Genomic DNA, 24,163 nt, shown 5'->3' with positions numbered 1-24,163 from the left:
TTGTAAAAGTTTCTTTTTAAGCATCAATCAGGAGTAGCAAATTGCTTGTCTGTTAAAATTTTTACTTAAAGGATGGAATTTTTTTTTTTTTGAGGGAGAGCAGTTAACATTTAAAAGATTATTCTGCCAAATTGATGCATCTCAAATAAACCAACTTGATTGTTGGCATTTAAGAACGAATTCACAGCACTTTCTTGAATAACTTGAACAATACCCTCATTCTCTTGTGAATTAAAAAATTGTGTAGTTCAGGGGAGGGCTGCTAAAGATGAAACTTTTTTTTTTTAAATTGTTGGCATTTTTGTAGGCCCCCTAATTTGAATTTATCTTTACAGACCAACAGCTGTATCTTTCCTGTCAGTGGGGAGGCTATCTTAAGGTTTTTTCTTTTTAACACATTCTGTGCCACTGCTGCCCTTCACATGCACACGTTTTCTTTCTTACTAACTCTGAGTTGGGGAGCTTGTGTCAGAAGCGGCAGATATGTCTTGAAGCAGGGGAAAAAAACCTCTGAGTTGTGCTTGCATTAGCAGAATTAATGATAAAACACTTTTGTTAATTCCTCGAAGCCGTTATTTGGTTTACAGAAACTCTTAGTGAGGGCACAAGGCAAAGAGTCTAGCTTGACTTCGAGCTAGATTTTTACAGAATTGTAAAATATTTGTATTAAATATACGGATGTGGTTTGGCGAGAAGAAGTTCAGGCAAAGGAGGGGCAGTGTTACACCTTGGAAAGAGGCTTTTGAGTTCTCTAAAGCAGTAAGATGTGTTATTGTGGGGAACTATGTGAAAATTTGTGGTTAAGTTAGTAAGGTCTGTTACAGTAGGCTTTGCTTTTGCATGGTGGTAGATCGTAGTTTTCTGCAGCGTTCAAGTAAAACAGTGTTAACATTGACTGCCTTTTCTAGAGCTTGGAGATTGACTTCAAAATTAGGTGTTATGCGCTGGGTAATTTAATGCTGTTTTCAAGATACTTTCAGATAGGATGGCTGACGTTCGCAGTGGCCACCGTCCAATCTTCAGGTCTCCGTCTTCAGATTGTTCTGATACGCTTGGAACAATAACTTGTTTGAGCAGAGCTAAAAAAAAACCTTGAAGAATTTGAAGCTTGACTAGTTTCATTTACTCAAAGCAAAATCGGATGCCTTCCCGGAGTACTTGTATATACAACTCTTCAAAAAGCAGCTATAGCTGGATCTTTTTCATCCATATCTATTTATGAGATCCTTAGAGAACTTCTCTAAGTCCTGCAGTTACAAAGCTAGGCATTGAGTTTTTTACTTGCTGAGGTTTTTCTCTTATGACTGATTGCTTGGAATATAGTATTTTTGCTGTTTTTTCTGGATTCTCCCTTCTTTTATATCTGATACTTCTTCAAGTCAGCTTTTAAAGAATGAAAGTAGTTATCCAAAGAAAAAGAAAAACTTGCATAAAACTCGATAGGCTTCACTAAAACTTCTTCTAGCTGAAGGATCTAATAGATATTTCGGAAGGCAACATTAAACTTGTTTAGGAGAATGCTCTGAAAAAATGATCATTTTCTTTTTCCTGACAATGAACTGATGGTTTACAGTATGCAAAGACAGCTTGAACAAAGCTCCTGTGAGCTGAATGTACCAGTTTATTCTAACTGTGTTTAAAATTAAATCCACTGAATGTCATCTGATGATAAAGAGGATTTATTTCCTGAGTTAAATTTGCTTTCTGGCGGTTGGGAGTCTCCCTATGAATCAAGCTGTCCAGTCATTTTTGCATGTTTTGACTTTTGTGTGTCGTATTACCTTGCAAACAGCAGAAACAAATGAGACACATTGGAAAATACTCACTTTATCAGTGCTGCAAGAAAGCTGTGAGTGTTTTATTTGTACTGTTGGTGAAATTGGGCAGCACCTCAAAGGATTAATCCCTGTCTTTCTGTTGAATATACTCAATCTCTGTTTGTTTCCAGGAGGTTCTGAGGCTAAAGATCAGATTATTTGGGGAGGGGAGAGAGGGAGTTTTCTATCGGAAAAGCATGTTTTGTTTTGAACATGCTCCTGCAAATCCAGCATGCTTGCGAGTAACATTTGTCAACGGAGGGTGGTTTCAGGAAGACCATTATTTTAGGCTTAGGACTTGATGGTATTTGGATGTGGATGAAAGGCTTTCTGTTAATGAGGGTCTGCTAACCTTCAGCATTTTTAGATACGATTAAATCAAAGTGAGCCTGAATGCAAGCAATTATTATATTAGAAAAGGCAGCTGTTCCTGTGAAACTGGAAGACAAAGCTGTAGTAAGCCAGATGGTTATTACAAATTTAACTTTCTGTACTGGAGGAAATATGGCAAGTGCTTATGAGCAAAATTAACTTTTGCCTTTCCTCGTATTTGCTAGCTGCATCAGTTTAACACACAGGAAATTGAACAACCCACAGGGCGGTAATGATAAGCTGCTTCTGTTGTCTATCTTTGCTGAACAGAAGAGAGCATGAAGGAAAGAAAACAGGGTGCCAAAAAGGAGTGGAGGAAGGATGGGGGGGGGCGGAGGAACAAGGTGCAAAAACCCAGGGATTCAAACTTAAAGAAGTTTTCTTATTTTCGTGTTTTTAGTTTGTGAGCTACATGTGCATACCGATTGTATCCTGTTTGCTTGTAGTGACTGCCGGCAGTGTCACCAGGATGGGCACCAGGACCATGTAAGTACCAACACCTACGCAGCAGAGTAGTTGTATGTACATTTTCAGTGTAAAAACGAGGGCTGTAGAGGAGAGGGAGGAGCCTTGGTGTTTTCTTTCTTACACTGATGATTTCCAAAGCGCTTTTATTCCTTACTTGTAGATGAAGGGGACGTGTGGTTTTACAATGCATTGCAAACAGTGAGATGAACTTAAATTCCAATAAATACATCTATTTATGGTGTTTATAAAAGGATTACTGAAGTGTCTGTGCTGTGTATGCCACATTGTAATTAGGAAAAAGAAGAAATCCAGCATCTTACTGAAATACTGGTAGGGCAGAAACTGGCAATGGAATTTTTTCTTCCTTTATGTTGAGGTGTTGGATGCACTGTATCACAGAATTGGACATTTCAAACGTTATCATGTTCTTCAGGCTTTCTTCAGTCTCTCTGAGGCAAGGCTTTGATTTTTCACTGTAAAATACAAAGATAGTGCTGATCTTCAGGATTTTTTTTTTAAGAGTTGTATTTTTTTGGTGGTCTGTGAAGACAAAGCACTGTGGGCATAGTTTGATGTGCAAGTTTTTTATGAAATGTAAGAGTGTTCAGGACCATATCTTTAGTAAGAAAATACTTAATGTCCTAGTCTGCTGTTTTCTCAGAGCTGTTTGAATTACTCATTTGGAAAGTCAGAACAAAGATGCTTCTGCATCCCGTGCTTGGTGTAATGCTCAGCTGTGATGTGTTTTCCTAGGATACTTACCACCACCACTGGAGGGAGGGGAATCTCTCTTCAAGTGCTCGATGCGAAGTTTGCAAGAAAACCTGTGGCTCCTCTGAGGTGCTGTCTGGCATGAGATGTGAATGGTGTGGCATTCTGGTATGTCAGTATTCTTGGGTGTGTTTGAGAGAACTGTATTAAATATTAGACCTGGGCTTTTCAGGCCATGACTAATCCTGGAGCTGGTGATATTTGTGTGTTAGATGGAAAGTCCGATCTTTTGTTTTTTTACTTTTAGTCATCAAAATGGAGCACTTCTTAAAATCACAGTTAAACTTTAAATTTAAATTCCATTGGACTTAAAAGTTTCTCCTTACAAGGGTGGTGTTGCTTTTGCTGTGTGAAATCAGAATTACTTTTAAGTCACATGCATTATGTAAGGTCAGAGACCTTAATCTCCAGGAAAGCCACAGCTCTTCATGTACAATCATATACAATCTGCTGTGTAGATAGAAAATGGTTCATCCACTGAATACTGCCTAGTGATGAAGTATAATTGCAGTGCAAAGGAGCAGCAGATGGGGTGGCAAGTGAGAAGTAATTTGATAAATAAAATCATTAATCTGCCTCTTAATACACAAGGAGGTTCATTATGTCAAAGTCATCTAAAAGGCCAAGGTTATTCAGTGTTTCAGGTATGATTTGAGTCATTTAAAAAGAGTTTTAGTATTTTTTTGTTTTTCTAATGTGGTTCATGATTTCTGGAGTGGGGGAAACTGGCTTTGAGAACAGTCTAACACATGTAACATGCTGTATGGCCACACGTATAAAGGTGTGTATATTCAATAATGACTGAAGATATAGCACAAATACAAAGCGGAAACTAGCCAGTCAGGCCTTGGAATAAACCCCCTGAAACCTCTCTGAATTTGCAAGTGGATGCAACTGTGGAAGAAGATACTGCTATTTTCAAGCTCTTCATAACCTGTCCACCTCTTTATCCTCCCTCTTGCCCCAGCTCTCCAATAAATATACATATAGAATGTAAGATTCAGGGCTTGAGATTCAATATCTTAATCTTCTCCAGATAGCTGTCTAAAAATCTTTAGTTTGTAATAGAGCAGGTTTGCAATACTTGGGGTTTCTTCATGTGTTAAGACTTCCCGCTGTTAGTTATATAAAAACTTAATGGAACAAATTAAAATTTGGGGTGAAAAATGGCTCACTGATTTMATTGAAATTGAAGTGATTTATAGAAGGTCTATATGCGTTCCGACCTGATTTTTTGCAGTACCAGTGCGTATTCTGTTACGAACATTTTCATTTTCTTTGTGTTTTGGTAAATGCTTAACTGGTGTGCTTCTATTTATAGGCTCATGCTGCTTGCTACATAATCGTCACACCAGAATGTACTTTTGGAAGATTAAGGAATATGATTCTTCCTCCAAGCTGTGTGCGATTGTATTCTCGCAACTTCAGCAAACTGCATTGTTTTCGAATATCAGAGAACTTGCAAACAGAACCAGGTAAAAGCTTTCGTAGCTGATTGCAACTAATTGCTGAGTGTGTTTAACCTAGTGTTATGTTTCTCTGAAGCATGTGATTGCTAATTTTGCATTGGCTTTTGAGGATGTACTGTGACCTTTTGCTAATTCTGGGCACTACAGGATAGAGATCCTAAATGCAGACTATATGCAGAATTCCTCAACTTTACTGTTTACAAGGCAGGTCTGAAAGCTATTCTTTTAGTAGCAAACATACAAACGACTTGATTTTCCCGCAGTAAGGTTTCCTTCCAAGAACCCTGGAGTTAAAACTTGTGAACAGTTTACTACGTTTGCAAGAATAAGACAGGACTCTAAGTAAGTGTTTGAACAAAACCTCCTCTTATGTTACAGCTCAGATTATTTTGGCAAAAATTGAGAGAGGAGTGATGAACACATTTTCAGTGCCTTTTTATGTCTGGTGTCTTTCCCTGTGCACGCAACAGTGATTATTGAAATTATTCAAGGTAATGCAGAAACCATGCTTAATGGGAAAAAGAAAGCATAAACATCAAAACTGACAATATGGTTGGCAAATCAGGGTTATCGTTGCTGTAAACACTTGCTGATATACATGCTCCTTTTTATTTGGGGTATCCTGTATACAAATACTTCTCTTTCCCCCTTTGATTAAGCATTTGCCCTTTCAAGATTTCTGTGCTGAAAGGAAATCATTTATTTAGCAAAGTAACGTTGTGCTGCCATCTAGAGTATATGTTGGCTTAACAGTTCTTTTGGTGCAAGAGAATCTTTTTAAGCAATTGAAATCATTTTTGATTAGCATGTTCTTGTAAAGTTTTTCTTTGTGCTTGAATGTAATAGGAAAGCTTAGGTGAGGTAGGTCTTGGAAATTAAATGTTAGCAACTTCTTTTCTCCCAGCCTCGCAGGTTGCTCTTGAGCTTTCTGCTTTGATGTCAGACTTCTCGGACTGTTTTTGTGCATGTGAAGGCAGTTGGTTGCTAGCAGGAGCTGTGCGTTCGTATCTGCGCAAGCTGTAGCAGCAGTCCTGTTACTGTGGAAACTGCATAACTATAAGTATATGTAACGCAGATATACCTAAGGACCTGTAAAAGTGCGAAGGGGGGAGGAGGTCTTGTTTTGCTTGCTTGTTGGTTGGTCTGTTTTTCTAGTGAGTTTTTTTGGTCTGTTTTCTTTTCAACTTTTTTGTTGTTTGGGGTGGCGGGGGCAGAGTAGTAGTCTTAAGATTATTCTTCTCTTTTTTTCATTTTGAATCACCTCTAAATAAAACTTTAATACAGAACTGCTTGGATGACAGACTCCTAGGCTTACAGCTGCATTTTCTAGTTTCTTGCTTCATTATTTTAAGTGTTGGAACAGAATGTTCCACTGCAAGACTTAGGCTATGTGTGACTGTACCAGTCTGTATTACACATGTTCAGGTTATTTGAAGTAATAATGTTTTTTGCCTTCCTGTAGTTAGAATGTGTGTCTTGTACTCTGAAATTAAAGAATGAAGTGCAGATCAGTCATTAACTTGTGATCAGGAACAGACATGAGGGGAAGGGGAAATATTCAGTAACTTAATTTGGACTGATTCCAATACCTTAATGCACTATTATCTGGCATCCTTCTGAACTGGATGGCTGCCTGTGGCACTTGCCATCTTGGTGGGTGTTTTGGGTTTGTTTTGTTTGGTTTGGTTTTTGGGTAATGGACCGTGGTTGTGGCACAGCAAATAACATTTGCAGTGCGATACCTGCCTTGCTGCCTGGTTCACGTATGGCATTTTGTTCTGTTTTTCCTTAACTCATGGTGGTGTATGACACTTTATTTGAGCACTGAGTGCCCTCTTATCAGGGTACATCTTCGGTATCGTTGTGCTTGGCACCTTGCTACACCTTCCACGTCTGTCTGAGGCTCGTGCAGGTCTTCTTGCTGGAGGCCTGAGTCCTTCTGCTGTCTGTGCTGGCATGCCATGGTGAGAGCGCTTCCCCATGGTGTGACCACAGTGTCCCACATGTGGGACATGCTGGGGGAAGGTCCCTGCCAAAGGCACTGAAGACCATTGCTGCTCGACTCTTTCAGCCTGTCCAGATCGGTGCTTCAGGGCAGACTTGGGAGTCTGACTCATCTTGTGTCAAGGGAGCTCAGCGCTCTGGCCAGGCATTCCCTGTTGTTATCGGTTTTCACAGAACAAACCTGTCAAAAACCTCCGGGCTTATGGCATATGCTGAAAATTATCAGGATGTGCCACACATGCAGCAGCTCCCTGATGCTCTTCAAAACTTGCTGGAAGCTCCTTATTTGACCAAGAGGAAATTCAAGACAGCTCTTCTGGGAGTCCCTCTTTTCTAGGGGGAGGCAATTGGCTCTGGGTGGTGGATCTTGCTAAAAACTGTATGTGTGTTACAGACATTTCCTGGGTGTGAGGAGCATTTCAATTTTATTGGAGAAGAATTAGCACTTCTTTTGGCCTGTTTTTGGGAAGCATCATACAAGCACGCTCACCAGCTTGCAGGTTATTTCCAAGCGACTGTAAGGCTTTTTTTGTAACTAAATTCTTGTAAACTGTAAGGTTTATTTCCAGGCTTCTGTAAGCAATGTCTGTCTGTCACTGTACCCAGTCTGAGATGGGAAACTTGCAAGGAGAACTTGTCCTCTTCTATGATAACCCTGTATGAGTGGCTTGACATGTCACGAATATGCCCTCAGAGACCTGGTTGTCCCCAGGCTGGTGCTGAATCGAGCAGCAGGAGGACTGTGGTCTTGGTTTGCTTGAATTCGCCTCTTCTGGCTCCTTTCACTACTCTTTCAGTGCAGGGAACAGCAGATGGGGTCTGCTTTGGTGATCCTGTCTGCTCTCCTGCATGGAAGTCTAAAAGGAAGCATTTTCTCTGTTCCTCTGTTTTGTTATGGAAACTCTTACTAGAGGAGGGCTTGTTAAAACTCTGGAGGAGAGAGCATTGATATCCTACTGGTACTGTACACTGGGACAGGATGAGAGTGACTGTATAAACCAGTGTAAACTTCTGCTTGATATTGTCCATTTCAAACATCCCTTTTTCTGCCTGCTCCACAGGGCTCCTGGCATGGAGTGGCGCCCCTTTTTTCAAAAGAAAACATTAAATTTCATTGCTGTTCATGGAGATTTCCCTGCTACCCAAATTGAGAGAAAGAATAATAAAAGAAAAATGTCGACTCCTTTCTGTCTTTCTGTTTTTGAGAAAAGGGAAGGACTGAGAACAACTGGTGACCCAGGGATCTGCACCCTGATCTCCCCGTGGAAAATCATATTTCCAAACAGTACAAACTAATTTGAGACATCTCTGCTATTGTGACTGTGCTCTCTTGACATGTTTCCTATGCTTGCTTTTGTGTCCATTCTCCAAAGAATTAATAACGGACTTTCTTGGACCTCATTTAAAGTTAATGCTTTAGAAAGCCCTTTTCTTTTTAATCTGAGTGATTTGTCAGTCTATCCAGGTCTTTAAAAAAATCCTTTAATATTTTGCATTATTTTCCTTCATTACTACTGCAAATTGAACTTGAAAGACACACTGGTCTCCCATACAGTACTGTTTTATGATTCTTCCATTTCTTATTTTTCTGTTTACTTATTTAATTCTGTCTTATTTGATTTTTGCCTGAAGTGAGCTTCAAGAAGGTGTTCAATTTCCTTCTGTTTCAGGGTGTTTCCATACCATACTGTCTAAATTTCTCTCCAATTAGAAACTTAATGTTTGCCACTCTATAACAGGGAAAATATTTCAACCCTTCTTTTACATTTTAAAAACCCAAATTCCTGAACACTATTACTGGTCTTTCTTGCAGTCTGTTAAAGCATTACCCAAATATTCAGCAAGTTGCCTGCTCTCCAGTTTGAGTCCTGCTAAATACCCTTCCCGACATRCTGTAATTCTGCTTCTTTGGAGGGTTTTGGATTCTACTAATATCTCTTTCCTTCTTAAGACCTTTCTTTACAGATTTTTTTTTTCTTTGTGCCTCAATTTCCTGCCTAAGCCCCTACACCTGCAAGGCATAGTTTTTATAAAGTTGTTGCCTGGCTTATATTTTTGGGGAGCCTTGCATGCATCCCAATCAAGATGAACTAGGAGTTTCAATGGGCAGGAGGTTAGACTGTATGAATACCATTTTATCATGAGTATGGTTGGCTGGGTTGGCTTATATATACTGGGTTGGCTTATGTTCCGCTCTGATGTTGCCCTTGGAGAAGAAAAATGTATTGAGTTTGTGGATTTGCACCAATCTTCCTGTATGGAAGTGAGTGTGTCAGGAAGGAGAATGCAGTCAGGATGTGACCTTCACAGAAGCAAACTTACTGTTAGCAGCTTTTCTTTTAATCATTTCTAGGTATTTTGTGTGCAATAGTACATCCTGTATATCATCTGACATGTTAGCTCTTAGTGATAGGGATGAGCTGCTTTGAAAGTCCTCTTCCAGGGTGAAGTAGTTTATTCCTCTTTGTCTGCATGTTTATTTGTTCAGTTATTGAAATTATTTATGTAGTACTCATACTTCTGACTGGAAACCTCATACTCCAGTTCCTGGACTGATCTGATATTGAAACTTATTCGAGGAAATGAAATGTGCCTTGATCATAGGCAACTCTCACAGCTTGAGAAAGATGAAATGCACTAGTTGTAACAGTAAAGCTAAGAAGGTGAAAAGATTTTCAGGTATGCCATCACTGTGGTTATATGACTATGCAGGTTTTTGTTTTATGCTGTTTTTAAAGCATGGAWTTTTATCTTAAAATAACCAGAAGAGGAGAGTGTGGTTCTCTTGTCTGACAGGATTCTTTTGTGTTAGTCTTCCATGAAACCATTAAATGACAACTATTTTTTTTTCTGCCTCATTCAAATTAAAAAGCATTCTTAAAATGTTTATTTTCCACAGATGAAGACGATGATTTTGATGGATCAACACAGGGGTCAGCAAAAGATGTCCAAATTTCAACAGATTCAAGTAAGCCAAATTTTACTAAGTCGTGAATATTGACCCATTCCAGTCTTTACTCATATAATTTTAATTTGCTTTTCTTTATGAAATAAATAGGAAATGAAATTCTTGTAATGATAGGTGTCAGCTTGGGATCCTGAGTCTGAGTCCATCACATATCAAGGTCTTACCARCTCTCTCATGTCTATTTCCTGTCGGTAGATTATTTTGGTGTAAGTGACAATCTGCTCATTAGCCTGTCAAACAGATCACAGAAGAAGGCTTTCCCCAAACCTTCTTTCTAGAGGTCAGTACCACAGCACTAAATTGTTTCTGAAAAGAGCATGCGTCATAAATCGCAGTTAGACATTTCTCTCAGCATAATAATTGGAGAAAGAAATCATGGTGTTAATGATCCAAAAGTAAGCAATTAATGTAACGGGCAAGCAGCAGGTCTTTTCCAAGTCTTTTGCCTTTAAGGTGGCTGGGTCCAAGTCTTACTGAAGATGCCAGGTGCGTTTTTAGTTTTGCTCAGGCATGGTCCGGTAAAAGTGAATATATTCCTGTGCCTCAGGATTGAGGTCAGCTGGCTCCCTTTTATGCAGTTAAGTTCTGATGACTGTGGAGCTTTCAGGGTTTGGTATTAGCCACATTCTTACTTTTCTGAAGAATGAAGACAATCTGCAATTTGAGGGCAAAACACCTCCCTGACTATATAATTATTAGAAACTAGAAAAATATACTATTTTCTGCSTAATGTGGTTACATGAATGACTCTCAAAACTCTCAAAACAATGAATATGACCTTTTTGCTTGTTTCCTTTTAGTGTAAAGTTCTTGCAAAATCAACATTCTATTGGTGAAAATGCTGTTCTGATTTAAAAAGAAAAAGAAAGAAAAAAAGAAAAGAAAAAGCATGCCAGCTCAGTAAAGAGTTAACTTAGTTGTGGAAATGATCTCATATTATATATGCTCATATTTCACTTTTTAAAATTTGAAGCTGGAGTCCCTTGATTGACTATAAATAAGTTATGATGGACCACCATGCTTCCTTATTATGAGGACCAGACTCTGAGTAACTGTGGGTTATCTAAGAAACTTTCACTTTTTCTAGTGGCTTTTTAGGTGGCATAAGTGTGGTTGAATGTCAGGACTTTTGTCCTTATCAACTAAGGCTAATTCCTTTACTTYTGACTGTCAAAGGGCACAAGATGTGTATCTAGATATTTCAGTTGGCCTGGTAGAAACTACTCATACAAGACAGTTCAGCTTTAGACAGCCTTTCCAAGAGAAAAAAGAAAAAGATGTGAAAATTCACAACTGCAAATAAACTTGAATTTGCCTTTTGCTCTTGTATAGTGTCCATCAGCAAACTGGAGAAAGCAGGAATAGATGGCATATTTTCAAAGGTTATTGTTTAAAAAAAAAAAAAAAAAACCCTACTTGTCTGTTATATTTAACAATGATACTAAAACAGATTGCTTCCCCTTAGTAAGTTTTCACCAAACAGGCATCAGTGTAGAAGCCCAGTAGCTTTATGTGGTGGTATTGAGAATGCTCAATAGTTAGGGAGTGATTTTTAATGTCTCTTTAAAAGCAAGGCCTTAACAGGAGAAAGAAAAAAAACAACAACAAACTGTGAAATGTTTAAAAGTCTTTGTTCAATTATACTAGGTGTCACCGAATCTGGTAGCCCAGCAGAGGTGAGGCTGCCGCAGGTCCCTGTTCCCAGGTCCAGCTAGTAGCAAGGCTGCGCATCCTGATAAGTGTATGCGCACGAACACAACCTTGGCTCCTGGGCCACTTACCTTGCATGCCCTGCAAGTCTGGCTTGGTGTTTGCTAGTGGTTGCACACCGACATATGCACCCATTTGCTGACATCAGGACACGCAGGCCCTTTCCCCTGGGGTCACCCTCCAATGTGTGGCACTCAGACCTCCATGCGCACGTATGCAAGCAGAATAGAGAGCCCATCACCCAGGAAAATAGTTAGAAACAGAGTTTAATGAGAAGACAGGACAGCCTGTGGTGATCAGGTGCAAGGCACCACCAGATGAGTATTCTGACCAGCGCTGCTTACACATGGCCAGCCCCTTTCATCCCCTTATCCCTGTTTTCCCACGCTTGTTTCTCCCCAAACCACCTTGATCCCTGCCCTTCCCCACCTGTGGTCCTCTCCTTAAACATCTCATGATAAGTTTTGTACCATCCCCAAAGCCTCTCTTCCTGCTTCCCGTAATGAGGCTGGTACCCCCTGTGCATCAGTCCCCCCCTCAGTCTTTAAGGTGACCCAGAGAGCTGCTCCTGCTTACCTGTGGTGACAGCTGTCACCCCCAGACCACGAGGCTGACGTCTCTCCATGCTCCTTTGTGTGTGTGGAGGCATAACCTAACAAATTAAACGTGAGAGAGGCATACTCATAGCATGTTGGACCTCTTGTATCTGTTTCTAGATAATACCATTTATGTAATATGGGTGAAGAACAAGCTATTCATTAACTTTTGTATGTTGACTTGGTATAGTTGCCACATCTTTCAGGCTGTTACCACGCTTTCCTTCAGGAGTGTCTGAACTGAGTTATACTCCAGAAGGTTGTAGTTTTTCTTAATTTGAGCTCTCTGTGTGTTACAAATGTGTATCTTTTAAAAACAGTGAAAATAGAATAAATTGAATAACTTTGGCTTGTAAGGAGATGCCATTACTTTAAGAAGAAAACAAATAGAGAGTGGAAAGACTGCAGATTAATACTAGGAGAAAGTTTAAATTAGCAGCTTGCATTCTCTTTTGTTTCCTTGCTCTTTAGTATGACTGTTGTGTGAAATAGAAAGATTCAAACCTTAGGCTTGGGAGCTTAAATATGTTTTGTCAGTCAACCGTGAAGCTTGACCTAACAAGATATTGAAGCCAAAAGTATAAAATGACCTTAAAAACAACCCTGCACTTTTTTCTGAGATGATTGATTTAACAGATGTACAGATCTGTTGAAAAAAAATTATGAGCAAGTTTGGAAAAGGATTATGAATCCTTATGCCTGGGAACATAAGCCAGCTTCTGAGGGTTTATGCAGGAGTAATTAACTTCAGTTGCACTGAACATTACAGGAGTAGTAGGATAAGCACTGCGTGGATGCCTTTATTACAGTGTGGTTGGTTGTCTTGTTTGGGGAAAGAATTAAGCCCCCAAAGCCACTTTCATATTAAAATAATTGTGTCTCAGTCATACTGGGAATGTATAAATGGTAAAACTGTTCTGTATTGACAGACTTCAGGTAGATGGGGGGGGGGAATAAAGTAGGGCATTAAAAGCGCTCTGTCAGATCTGGTTTCTGGTGCTCCTTCGGAAGTGTGTATCCTTTCTGAGGTGGGATGTTGAACTAGGTAGGTTTCAAACAACACAGCTATTCCTGTTTTCCTGGAGGCAGGGTTCCTTTTTCTCAGCTAAAATACAACCACAGAAGTATTCTGTCAAGCTCAAGAAGTCAAATGCAAACTTTTAAAAATGATACCTATTATTTCATTGTAATATGAAGACTTACTGGGCAAAAAGAAGATGGTTTGTTGTATGCATGCAACAAGTGAATCCCAGATGACCGATCTCAGTAGCTCTTGAAAAGCAAAATGAGTCATTAAGAGCTCTTACCTGTGTGTCAATGTGAAGGAATCCGGGAGCATGAAAAGACATTAGATTCTGTCTCTGATTGCTTCCTAGGAATCAATAAAAGCTGAGGGCATTTAACTACTTGTACATTCAGGCCTGAATAGCTTTATTTGTTTTAAGGCTTGTCCATCATTGGTAGCAGTTTAGGAATGTTGCTTCTCCACATCCTCGACTTCTTTTCCTCACAAAAGCTTAATGTTTGGAGGTATTTATTCTTCAAGCGATACTCCTTTGCAAATTCCATTACGATATATGGGTCATACTAAAAACTATTTTTTCCCAAAGACAATTTCAATATCCTGCCTTTTGAAGATATTTTGAAAAATAACGTTGTACAGGGTTGTGTTGAATGAACTAGGGACTTAAGTGCTGGAAAAGTTTGTATATTTCCTTTTGTTGGCTGAATTGCCTGTGACTACTGCGGAAAAGAAAAATAAAGTGCTCTGAAAAATCACGTGCTACTTTTCTTTTGTTTCACTTTTCCATTGTTGTGCATATCTTCCTTTCTCCTCCTTCCCCCAACCCCCTTCGTCTGCCTTTTCTGAAACTTGATATAGTCCACTATTATTCTCATTTCTCATTGTTTTTTGTTTTGTACTTTTTTTTTCCTCCCAGATTTTCCATTCCAAACAGTTCTCCCAATTCCCCTCCCTCGCCAAGAACAACAATTACTCACTAGTGTTGCTGCCTGTTTGGTTTCGTTCCCTTTCAGTCTGCCTGTCCCTCTTTTGTTCACTGAATCCCTTTTCCCCTTGTCCTTGCTGTCTTACACCAACTGGTAGTCAGAACATTTGTTACTCAATGTGCCTATTTCAGGGAAGTCAAACACCTTTTTTTTTTTTTTAATTACTTCTCGAAGATTTAAAGAGGTCTTCTGGCAAATATCTTTGAACAGAAGAAGAAAGATTGAAAAATCTTCTGGTAATTCTGTAGCATCATCGTCAGAAAGCCATGGAGATGTGTTAGCTAATATTATTAATGATGTTTTATTCCCATGCCTCGAGGGTCCTTATGATGAGGTTTATCAGATTAAAAAATTAACCATCGGATTTTAAGAGTGCATGAAACTGACATGTGGTTTCTGCTTTTGGGCTTGTTTCTGTGTCTGCATTCCCATTGCTTAATATCTTGCTACTCTTGATGCTTGGATATAGTTTCTCCCTGGCCGCCCGCTGGAAATGTGTACAGAAACATTTCAGGAGATCTCTTGTGGGCTTAACAGACCTTCTGGCTATGTGTTGGTGCACAGAGATGCAGTTCAGTTGGCAGATAGGAGAGTGTGAAAAGAGAAGGGCATGCTTTTGACCCGGGAGTGTCCCTGCTCCGTGGGTGTCTCCTGGAACCTGCCTGTGAACCATCTGCTTCACCATGTGCCAGTCTTCCACAGGAGAGGACAAGTGAGACAGCTGCACCCTCCCATAAGAAGCAGCTGTCATGGAAAAAAACTCTTCTGAAGGAAGTTTTTAAAGAACTTGGCTTGAGAAATGAGGGGGCTAAGGTACCATTATCAAACATACCTTTCACAGCCAGTACTTACAGAGCTTATCTTCTGCGAGCCAGTGCTCTGCTCAGGTAGCTGTTTACCAGCCCCAAGGGTTTGGGGAAAAGCCTTCCCTGCGTCTTCTCACTTTGTTCAGGGTGACTCCTTCAGAATCCCTCCAAGATCAGGTAACAATGTTGAGAAGTCATCCTGGCTTCTCTTTGCTGGACCTTGCTTGCAGTTACTTCTCCTTCAAATTTTTACAGCCAGAGTAATTTGATAATTTTCCAGAGTAAATGGGATATAACATTCTAACACTGTATATACCCACGTTATTGGCTCAGCACTTAGCCTGTGTCTTCTCCCTAACCTGCTGACTGAGTAGAGGAGACCTTCACTGTGATTATGCAAGCATGAATGCACCTTTTTTGGGAATGAGCAAAGACAGTGCATAGGGATTTTTCCTCTAAAAATGCTTAACAAAACGTAGAGCCTCTGTAAAAAGGCCCAATATATTCTGCTAAAACTGCTTACAGGTAGCTGTGCTTGTCACATGTTCATCTGAAACATGGTTTAAATGGATTTGGAGCCCAGCAGTTAGAGGGGGAAGCAGATAAAAGCAGATCAAGTGTTGGTGTATATAGCAGATGTTTGGAAAAGTTCTAAAAATAGTCCTGCAGGAGAAGGGCAAACAGGTGGCCACCCACGTGGGAGGATGGCTAGCAACACAACTTTGTGCTGCAAAACTATCTTGTAATTAGGGAGATTTGAGCCGATTATGAAAACCAGTTCGGAGAAATGACAAACTTGCAAATGGCTTGCTTGGAAGAGGAGTAGCTGGAGAAAGAAAGAAGTCTTCAGAAAGACTCTTTAAAAGACCAATAAAAGAAAAAACACAATTTTTACTTCCTTTATTGCTGCCTTGTAGGCTGTGATTGGTAATACGGAAATAAATTGGGACTTTTCAGAGTTTTGTAATTTCAAGTAGCTGTGAGTAGGAAGGGAGAGCATGTAGCATGATAGCATGAGTTGTGTTTGGAAAGATGGTTTTTAATAAGCAGTGAAGCAGTGAAGCTAGTTGTTTTGGGGTTTTTGTTTGTTTTTTGTTTTTTAGGATTAAATTCTACCAAAAGGTTTGGTGCAGGTCTCTGTTTTGCTAAAATGAGGGAAAACTCTCAGGTCTACATCATTTTCCCACAAACCACACAAGTTTTTTTCAGAAGTCACGTCCCATCTTTGGGATTTTTGAAGTCAAAGGTCATGTGCTTTGGAATCACCAAATGCTGTTTACCTTTTTCCCAAAGAAACTTGGTGTCTTAGCCGCCTAAATTCCACAGTTTGGTAAATTATGCCTGGAATAGACCTTTTTGTAGTTGTACTCTCCTTGAAAAACATAAGCATAAAGAGCATTTTTCTTTAACTTGGAGCTCCTTGAAAAGAAGAAAAGTAATGTACTTTTCAGGAGAAAGTCCTCATACTGTGCAGTCTGAGGTGATAGGAAAAGAAAAGTTCTAAGACAGGAGACACTCTTCAGTGAAGTATCAGTACTATAAAACAAGCAGTAACTCCTTTAAATAGCAAAATCTGATATGTGCATCTGTTGCATTTTAGCAAACTTTTTTTTTTATGCTAAGTACATACACTTCACTTCTGTAATTGGCTCATTCTCTAATAAATAAAAATCAGAACAAGAAAGAGTAAAAGCTTTATCTGACCTTAAAAGTGATCATCGTTGAACTTCTTTTCCAAAATTACATAAATCAGACTGACATATAACACCCCCTAACATTCATATTGTAGCTATATACTTGAATAAGACCAGAAGTGGTTTTCTGGATGACAGCTTGTGGTCAGATAAGTAGTTGTTTGTTCCTTTGTTACTGTGTCCCCAGAAGCTGATGTGCAAGAAAGCCATCTTTGATCAGGTTATATTAAAAGAATTGATCAGTGACCCTAGTAAGGAGGGCAATGACAAAACCATGTTCACTGTGATTTTTTGCTGCATAAATTGAATTTTTTTTATATGATGATTAACCATATTACTTTAAGGAAAACAGGACTGAATATACTGTATATCTACCTTAAGGAATGTACTTGAGTGTAGGATGTTACCACCCATTTGTAGGTCTAACTCTTCCTTGGAAACTGGTTTGTTTTAAGAGTTGAGCCAGCTCTTTACAACATTTACCTGTGCCTGATCTTAAGTGGAGAGCTCATAAATAATCTCCAGTTAGAATTGCTAAGGATTCTGTAGGGCCAGCTAGGATCTAACAATAGCAGACTACAAAGGCAGTTCAAATGAAAACAAGTACAAAAACTTGGATGAATGTTTTTTGTTCTCAGATGGTTGTCTACTCTCTGGATTGCTAGAGAAAACAGGAGAGATCTTGATAGTGTTATGTAAAGTTACGTGCTCAGAACATGGGTTGTGTTGTCAGGAACTTGTGTGCTTGCTGTGTTTTCTCAAATCATATTAGTCCAAAAGAAAGGCACTCGGGACACAGTCACAACACAAAAGAGACACAAGTGTCTCATAGTTAAAGTTTGTCCATGCTGCAGTCACAGTGGAGACTACTGTTTCAGAAATCTGTTTCTAAAACAATTCCACTTTTTCTGACATTAATCCACCAGAGTTTAAAAGAGTGGATCACTTTAACTAATAAAAAGTTGTGAATCTTTGCCATTATCTCAATACAATGGCAGTAGGGTTTCAATGATAATTTAGAGGTGAAAATTGATGATATTTAAATGTGCCTTATATTGTGATCAAAAAAATTGATGACAGAAACCACCATTAAATTGATAACTGAAAAATCAAAAAGCCAAAGCCATCTGTTGTTATTACTTACACTGGGAGTCTTTACATGTTTTTATGTGAATCATATCATATATATATATCCCAAGCTAGCTTCTTCAGTGGAATAATTTGCTCTCCATTGCTGTCAGAGTGTATGTTGCAGCTAGAAAGGTGTGATAACTTTTCTTAAACATATTTTCTAAAGCTTTCAACTAACTACTATAAAAAGGGTACTTAAGGAATATTCTTTTAGAGAAGAAAAAATTCAGGATCTGCTTTCAAAGTTCATTCTTCCTGACAGGAAATGGAGGTAAACCTGCGAAACTGGGAGCACAGAGATCTGAGATGTTGTAGGTCTTGTTTGGAAAGGCAGCAACTTTTTGACTTTGCTCCTTTAACATGTTTTTCATTTAGAATTCTAGTATTTTTGCTTCCTGCTTAAGACCTTTATGCTTTCACTTCTTATTTGCTGTGTTTGCTTCTCTTTCTTCATTTGCACTGGGCTTCACTTGCACTGGCTTAACTTCACAGAATCACAGAATAGTTGAGGTTGGAAAGCACTAGATGATCTGGAGATCTTCTAGTCCAACCTCCTGCCCAAGGCAGGGTCACCTACAGTAGACTGCTCTGTGCCATGTCCAGTTGGGTTTTGAGATATCTCCAAGGATGAAGACTCCACAATCTCTCTGGGTGACCTGTTCCAGCGTTTGACCGCCCTCACAGTAAAAAAGTTTTTATTCTAATGCTTAAAAGGAATTTTTTGTGCCCAATCAATTTGTGCCCATTGCATCTTGTCCATTCTCCCTTAACACCCCCCCCCACCAGGTATTTATACACATGGATAACAAGCCTCATCTGCACTCACCCTGTATATCTCTCTTGTACTGGGGAACCCACCACTGGACACAGCACTCCAAGCGTGCCCTCACCAGGGCTGAGCAGAGGGGAAGGATCACCTCCTCGACTTGCTAGCGGTATTCTTCCTGATGCAACCCGGAATGTGATGGCCTCCTTTGTCGGAAGAACACACTGCAGACTCACGGTTAGCTTGTCCAGCAAAGCTGTTTTCCATCCTCTTGGCCCCCAGCCTGTCCTGGTTATTCTTCCTTGTGTTAAATTTCATGAGATTCTTCCCTGCCCATTTCTCCAGCCTGTCAAGACAGCCTAGTCACTGGATATATCAGTCACTCCCCCAGTTTTGTACCATCTGGAAACTTGATGAGGATGCACTCTGTCCCATTAAGCAGTCTTGGCCCCAGTATTGACCCTTGGCATTGCCACTAGTGGCTGGTCTCCAGCTGGACTTTATGCTTATGATTGCAACTTTTTGAGCCTGGCAGTTCAGCCAATTTTCAGTCCACCATGCTCTCTGTTTATGTAGTCTGTACTTCCATCAGTTTGTCTATGAGGCTGTTATGGAAGACAGTATCAAAAGCCTTACTAAAGTCAAGAGAAACAATGTCCACTGCTCTCCTTTCATCCACCAAACCAGTCATCTCACTGCAGAAGGCAAGTTGTTCAAGTATAATTTCACCTTCATAAATCTATGCCAGCTACTCCCAATCACCTTTATATCTGTGTAAGTAGTTTCCAGGAGGATTTCCTCTTATCACTTTCCCTGCAATCAAGGTGAAGCTGACTGGCCAGTAGTTCTCTGGATCTTCCTTCTTGAAGATAGGAGTGACATTTGCTTTCTTCAAGTCCTCAGGAACCTTCCCTGATCACTATGACCTTTCAAGGGTTATCAAGGGTGGCCTTGCAGTGGCATCAGCCAGCTCCTCCCATACTTGTGGGTGTATAGCATTAGGTCCCATGAACCTGTGTGTGTCCAGTTTGTAATGTTTCCTAACTTTAACTCCTTCATTGAGGGCAGTTCTCCAGACTTTCCCAGTGGTGTCAGGGGCCTGCAAATCTTGCTATTAAAGACTGAGGAGAAGAAGGCATAGAGTACCTTTTCTGTGTCCGTTGTCACCAGGGTCCTTGCCCTATCCATTAGTGTGCCCACATTTTCCCTAGTTTTCCTTTTGCTGCTAATGTACTTACAGAACCTTCTTGTTGCCCTTCATGCTCCTTGGCATCCTCAGCTCTAGGTGTTTTTTGCTTTCCAAATCCTATCCCTGCTCAGTCAGACAGTGTCTCTATATTCCTCCTGGCTCACCTCTCCCTGCTTCCACCTCTTGTACTCTTCTTTTTGAGTTTAGCCAGGAGCTCCTTGTTTGCTTGATTTCCTGCTTGTTGGGATGGACCATTCTGGAGGTTGGAGCCTGCCCTTCTTAAAGAGCTGTATCCATCCAGGGCAGCACTCCAGTTGTGTGGGCTATGCCACCATAATCCCACCATGATCCCAAAGAGACTGTAGCCCTGCAACTGCACGCAGACCTCCAGTTCCTCCTATTTGTGCCCCTTGCTGCATGCACTAGTGCACTGGCACATCAGAGAGGGACCCTGTCATGCTGATATCCCAGAAAAGGTGTGAGTTTGTCCTGTAATGCTGTCCTGTAGACACTTCTGTGTTTGCGTGAATATGCTTGAGATGGGCCCCATTCTGCCTTGTTTTGTTGTTTTCTTCCAAAAACAACCACTGTGTTCTGCATCAAATACCAATCTGCAATATAAGCAATGCCCATCCCACAGAAATCCTTTGATTTAAAGAGCATATAACATGTAGCTCTTTGAGATCAATTTGAATTATATGCTATCTGCTTTATATTGTTGCTTGTTGAATATATTTCTTGTGGTATATCTTGGGTAGCTGCCCTAGCCAAGTAAAATCATTTTAGGACTACCTAGGTGGCAGTAAGGAGTATCAGCTGCTTGCTGACCTCTGTATAAAGCAGTCCTTTGGTATAGCATCCCTGAGACTGGAGGGGAGCTGAGGTTTTTGCTAGAGCTGCCTAGGGCAGGCTGTGCTGCTGTATGGAAGCCCAGCTCCGTGCAGGTGGGACCAGCCGTTGCCACATGCGATGGACTTTGCTGACCTGCAGTACTGACAGACCTTAGATTAATATAGTAGGATGTCATCGGACTGGAGGAGGGTGTGTGACACCTGCAACTACAGAGCATTCAAAAGATCACGTTTCTAGGGTAAAGAGTTTCTTCTGTCGAGCGTGCGCTGTTTTCCTGCCCAGTTGTCCCCAAAGTGGGTGTTCTGTGTCTGGGGTGTTTGCTCCTGGAACTGGCCCGCTCATTTCTCCTTTCGTGTAAGTGCCGTGGCCAAAGTGCCCGGTGAACTGCATTGCCACTGTTACCCCGTGAGAGACTAAGATGAGTTCAGAATGGGATGGGCACCTGCTTTTGTTGTTATTGCTGTGGAATTGTATCTTTACGTTATGTGTTGAGAATATTCTCACACGGATGTTTTGCCGTGCCCAATGGAATCATTAATGAGGAAAGGCCTTAATAAAAGAAGAAACCCTAGTTGAAAGAGAGGCCTAAAATATGGCTATTGCAAGTGTGAAGGTAGCAGGATTTTTCTCTGAGGGTGAGAGTCTTGTTTAAAAAACACTGTTTTCAAACATAATATACAATGAATCTTTAGTTCTACACAGTAATAGCCTTTGATTCAGGTGACAGAATATACAGTGAAACAGGAGCTGATGTATTAGACGTGGTGTATCTGAGTTTCACATGGCTCTAGGCCAGGAGAGAGTCATTGAAGTTCCTTTGGAAAGCAGTTATTCACTGCTGTCTTTCCTAACAGTCTGTCACTGCACTACAGAGATACCCAGTAACTTATGTGTTTCTGTCTAGGAGTCTTGTCTTGGTCTGCAACCCTCTCTTAATTTTTTTTCTTGTGCCTCCAGTGCCAGCTGTCCTCTTTAATCCCTCTATGACAGATGACATTTAGCTAATGCAATTCTTTGAACCTACATGCCAGTATTATCTGAGAGCAAAAGGTTTTCAGTACTTTCTGGTGTATTATGAGCTAAGTCCAAGCTGGAAGTGGAAGATGAGAATGGGACTGCAGCGTGTGACGTATACGTCCTTTGGAACGTGTATTAACGGACTRGATGGTTAACGCTTTGTGTGACATTACAGCTGATATACATGGCTTTCAGTTAAGATATGTAATATTTCAAGTTCTGTAACTGATTAGCTGTTAGTGATTTTATTATTTTATCATGAATACAGGGATATAGATTTATTGTGAGATCATATTCTGTAACATTGCGCCATACGAAGAATGACTTTTGTTAATAATTCAATATACCAGCTTTACGATAAAAAGGGCAAATTTTGTTCATGAAAATAGGCAAGTCTGTGATCTGTTATAAGGTATGTGCTCTCTGGGGAGTACGTGAAAGAATTTGCAAAAGTGAACTGTTCATCAGATCTCTTCACAGAGATGGGATCAGAAGAGTGCGAAAAGTTTCTCCTGTTGCGCTCTCTTATTTGGTCTTGATTGATTAACTTAATTCCCTTCTGTCCRGGGTAAGGACACGCTTATTAGACTGATACTTTCATTTTTGTTTAAAACCTCTTAAAAACTACCTATTCTGTTAGAATTTGGTTAACCTTTGCTATTACATTTAGAATACTCATTTAAATAAAAGGAAAATACTGTCATAAAACGCAGTATATGAGATGTGAGTCTTAACTCATCTTTGCAGAAAGATGAACCTGAAAGCCTTAACTCCTTGCCCTTTCAGGGGTGTCTGTGCAACAGACTGCACTTCGTGGTTTGATCATGGATTTGATAAGGCTTTAGCAAAATGAAGAAAAAACTTCATAGCAAAAGGTCGTAGTTCTTAAGTTGCTATACCTCCTTTGTTCCTGTTCTTCTATTTTATATTTTTCTTTCGTTCCTATATATCCTCTTGTCCCTATATTTCCTCTTGTCCCTACAGTTAATCAGCTACTTCAGGACTTTCTTCACTAAGATACTGTCAGAACAGGCAGTGCTTTGGGAGCTGTTTTAGTTTTCATGTTGCTGAACTGGTCAATAATAAATGCAGTCTTGAATGGTGAGGATGAACAAATGATAACATAAAGGTCTTGGATCAAAACCTAGGATAAAACCTTGATTACGTGAAATACTGTTTGCTGTTTCCCCACTGAATGTACCTCTGTTTTTAATGAACGGTGACAAAACAAAAATAAAAAGAATCAGCCTCAAATTCTGTGATGAAAAAGCAGTTCAGTGCGTTAACAATAGGTTTTAAGTACTTCCATTATGTACTTCCTGTTCAGGTAGCTTTATGATTTGAGGGGTGTGTTATTGAAATACAATAATTGTTTTCATTCAGGTAAACAAACATTAAAGATATTTGATGGGAATGATGCAGTGAAACGCAATCAATTTCGACTGATTTCAGTTCCAAGGATTGCAAAAAATGAAGAAGTTGTGGTAAGATACCTGGTGAAGGTCTAATATTCCAGTGTGATAAATGGGGCAAATAATTGTGTATTGCAATAGCCATGAGGCAATAATTTTACAAATGCAACACAACGATAACAAAATCTGTAAATGGGATAGGATATTAGAACATAATTTGGCTTCTTCATGTAGTTCTATTTAAAATTTAAAGTATTTGAAGAAGGGGTGGTCTAGATAGCTATACTGTAATGAGGCCCACAGCATATGCAGCAGAAAACCACATGTTAAGCAGTCTTCTAAGTTCTCCTTYCCTCTCTGACGCTGAAGTCTGATTTTACCGATGTGAGCAATGTTGGACAATCTGCTCTTGAGATCCTGCTCCTCTAGTATTTACTTCTTTGAAATTTAGCCTGGACAGGCACAACTGTTGCACCTCAGCTAATCAGATTTGAAGACTGAAGCATATGGTAGTTATCCACACTCCCTGCCTGGGAAAAAAGTAGTGGATTATGGGTCACACAGGGGCCACTCCCTAGCTTTTCCAGTGCTCCATGTTGGGTGGAAGCTTGTCCCAGGACTAAATCAAATGTCCAGTGCAGGTCTTGGTTTACAGGGCTGGGCATAGCTTCTGGGTAAAGACTCCCTGCAATGCAGAGCAGAGCTCGTGGGGGATGTGGCGGGGAGCATAGGAGGAATGAGCACGGGGAGTACTCTGCGTCAGTCAGGACTTGACATGAGAGCCTGGAGAATATATTACCTCAGAATTTTGGCAATTTAAGCTGACAACGCACTCAGATTTTTGCCTTCATAGCATGCTCAGAATTGACAGAAGTTTTGAAAATGCTTTTTAGTGCTTCTGCATGTCAAAGGTCTTCAAGAAAAATTGCTTACAATGTTGACAACCCTTTTATTTAGGACTGCTTCTGTGCTTTCAATAAAATGTGCTTTGAAGCACATTTTATTAGACTGCTGCTTACAGTATCGAGGCAGAGTAAGTAATACTAGTTCTCGTAAATGACTTACTGGGCTTTGATCACTGCAGAGTCTGTATGAGCAGAAGTGGTGCAGG

The 24,163-nt window shown here is 40.1% G+C and overlaps 1 protein-coding gene across 1 annotated transcript in view; it reads left to right on the top strand.

The window, feature by feature from the left end:
- DGKQ (diacylglycerol kinase theta) overlaps positions 1 to 24,163 on the top strand; it is a 78,024-nt gene that overhangs the window by 13,922 nt on the left and 39,939 nt on the right. The window contains exons 3-7 of the mRNA XM_026059993.1: positions 2,590 to 2,675; positions 3,411 to 3,536; positions 4,750 to 4,903; positions 9,801 to 9,869; positions 23,024 to 23,124. Of these exons, the coding sequence (XP_025915778.1) occupies positions 2,590 to 2,675; positions 3,411 to 3,536; positions 4,750 to 4,903; positions 9,801 to 9,869; positions 23,024 to 23,124 (536 nt within the window). The remainder of the gene's footprint in view (positions 1 to 2,589; positions 2,676 to 3,410; positions 3,537 to 4,749; positions 4,904 to 9,800; positions 9,870 to 23,023; positions 23,125 to 24,163) is intronic.

The sequence above is a fragment of the Apteryx rowi genome, unplaced genomic scaffold, assembly GCF_003343035.1.
Source record: "Apteryx rowi isolate R43461 unplaced genomic scaffold, aptRow1 scaffold_163, whole genome shotgun sequence".
Taxonomy (NCBI): domain Eukaryota; kingdom Metazoa; phylum Chordata; class Aves; order Apterygiformes; family Apterygidae; genus Apteryx; species Apteryx rowi.
The sequence above is the reverse complement of the archived record's forward strand: the minus strand, read 5'-3'. Positions and strand labels throughout refer to the sequence as shown.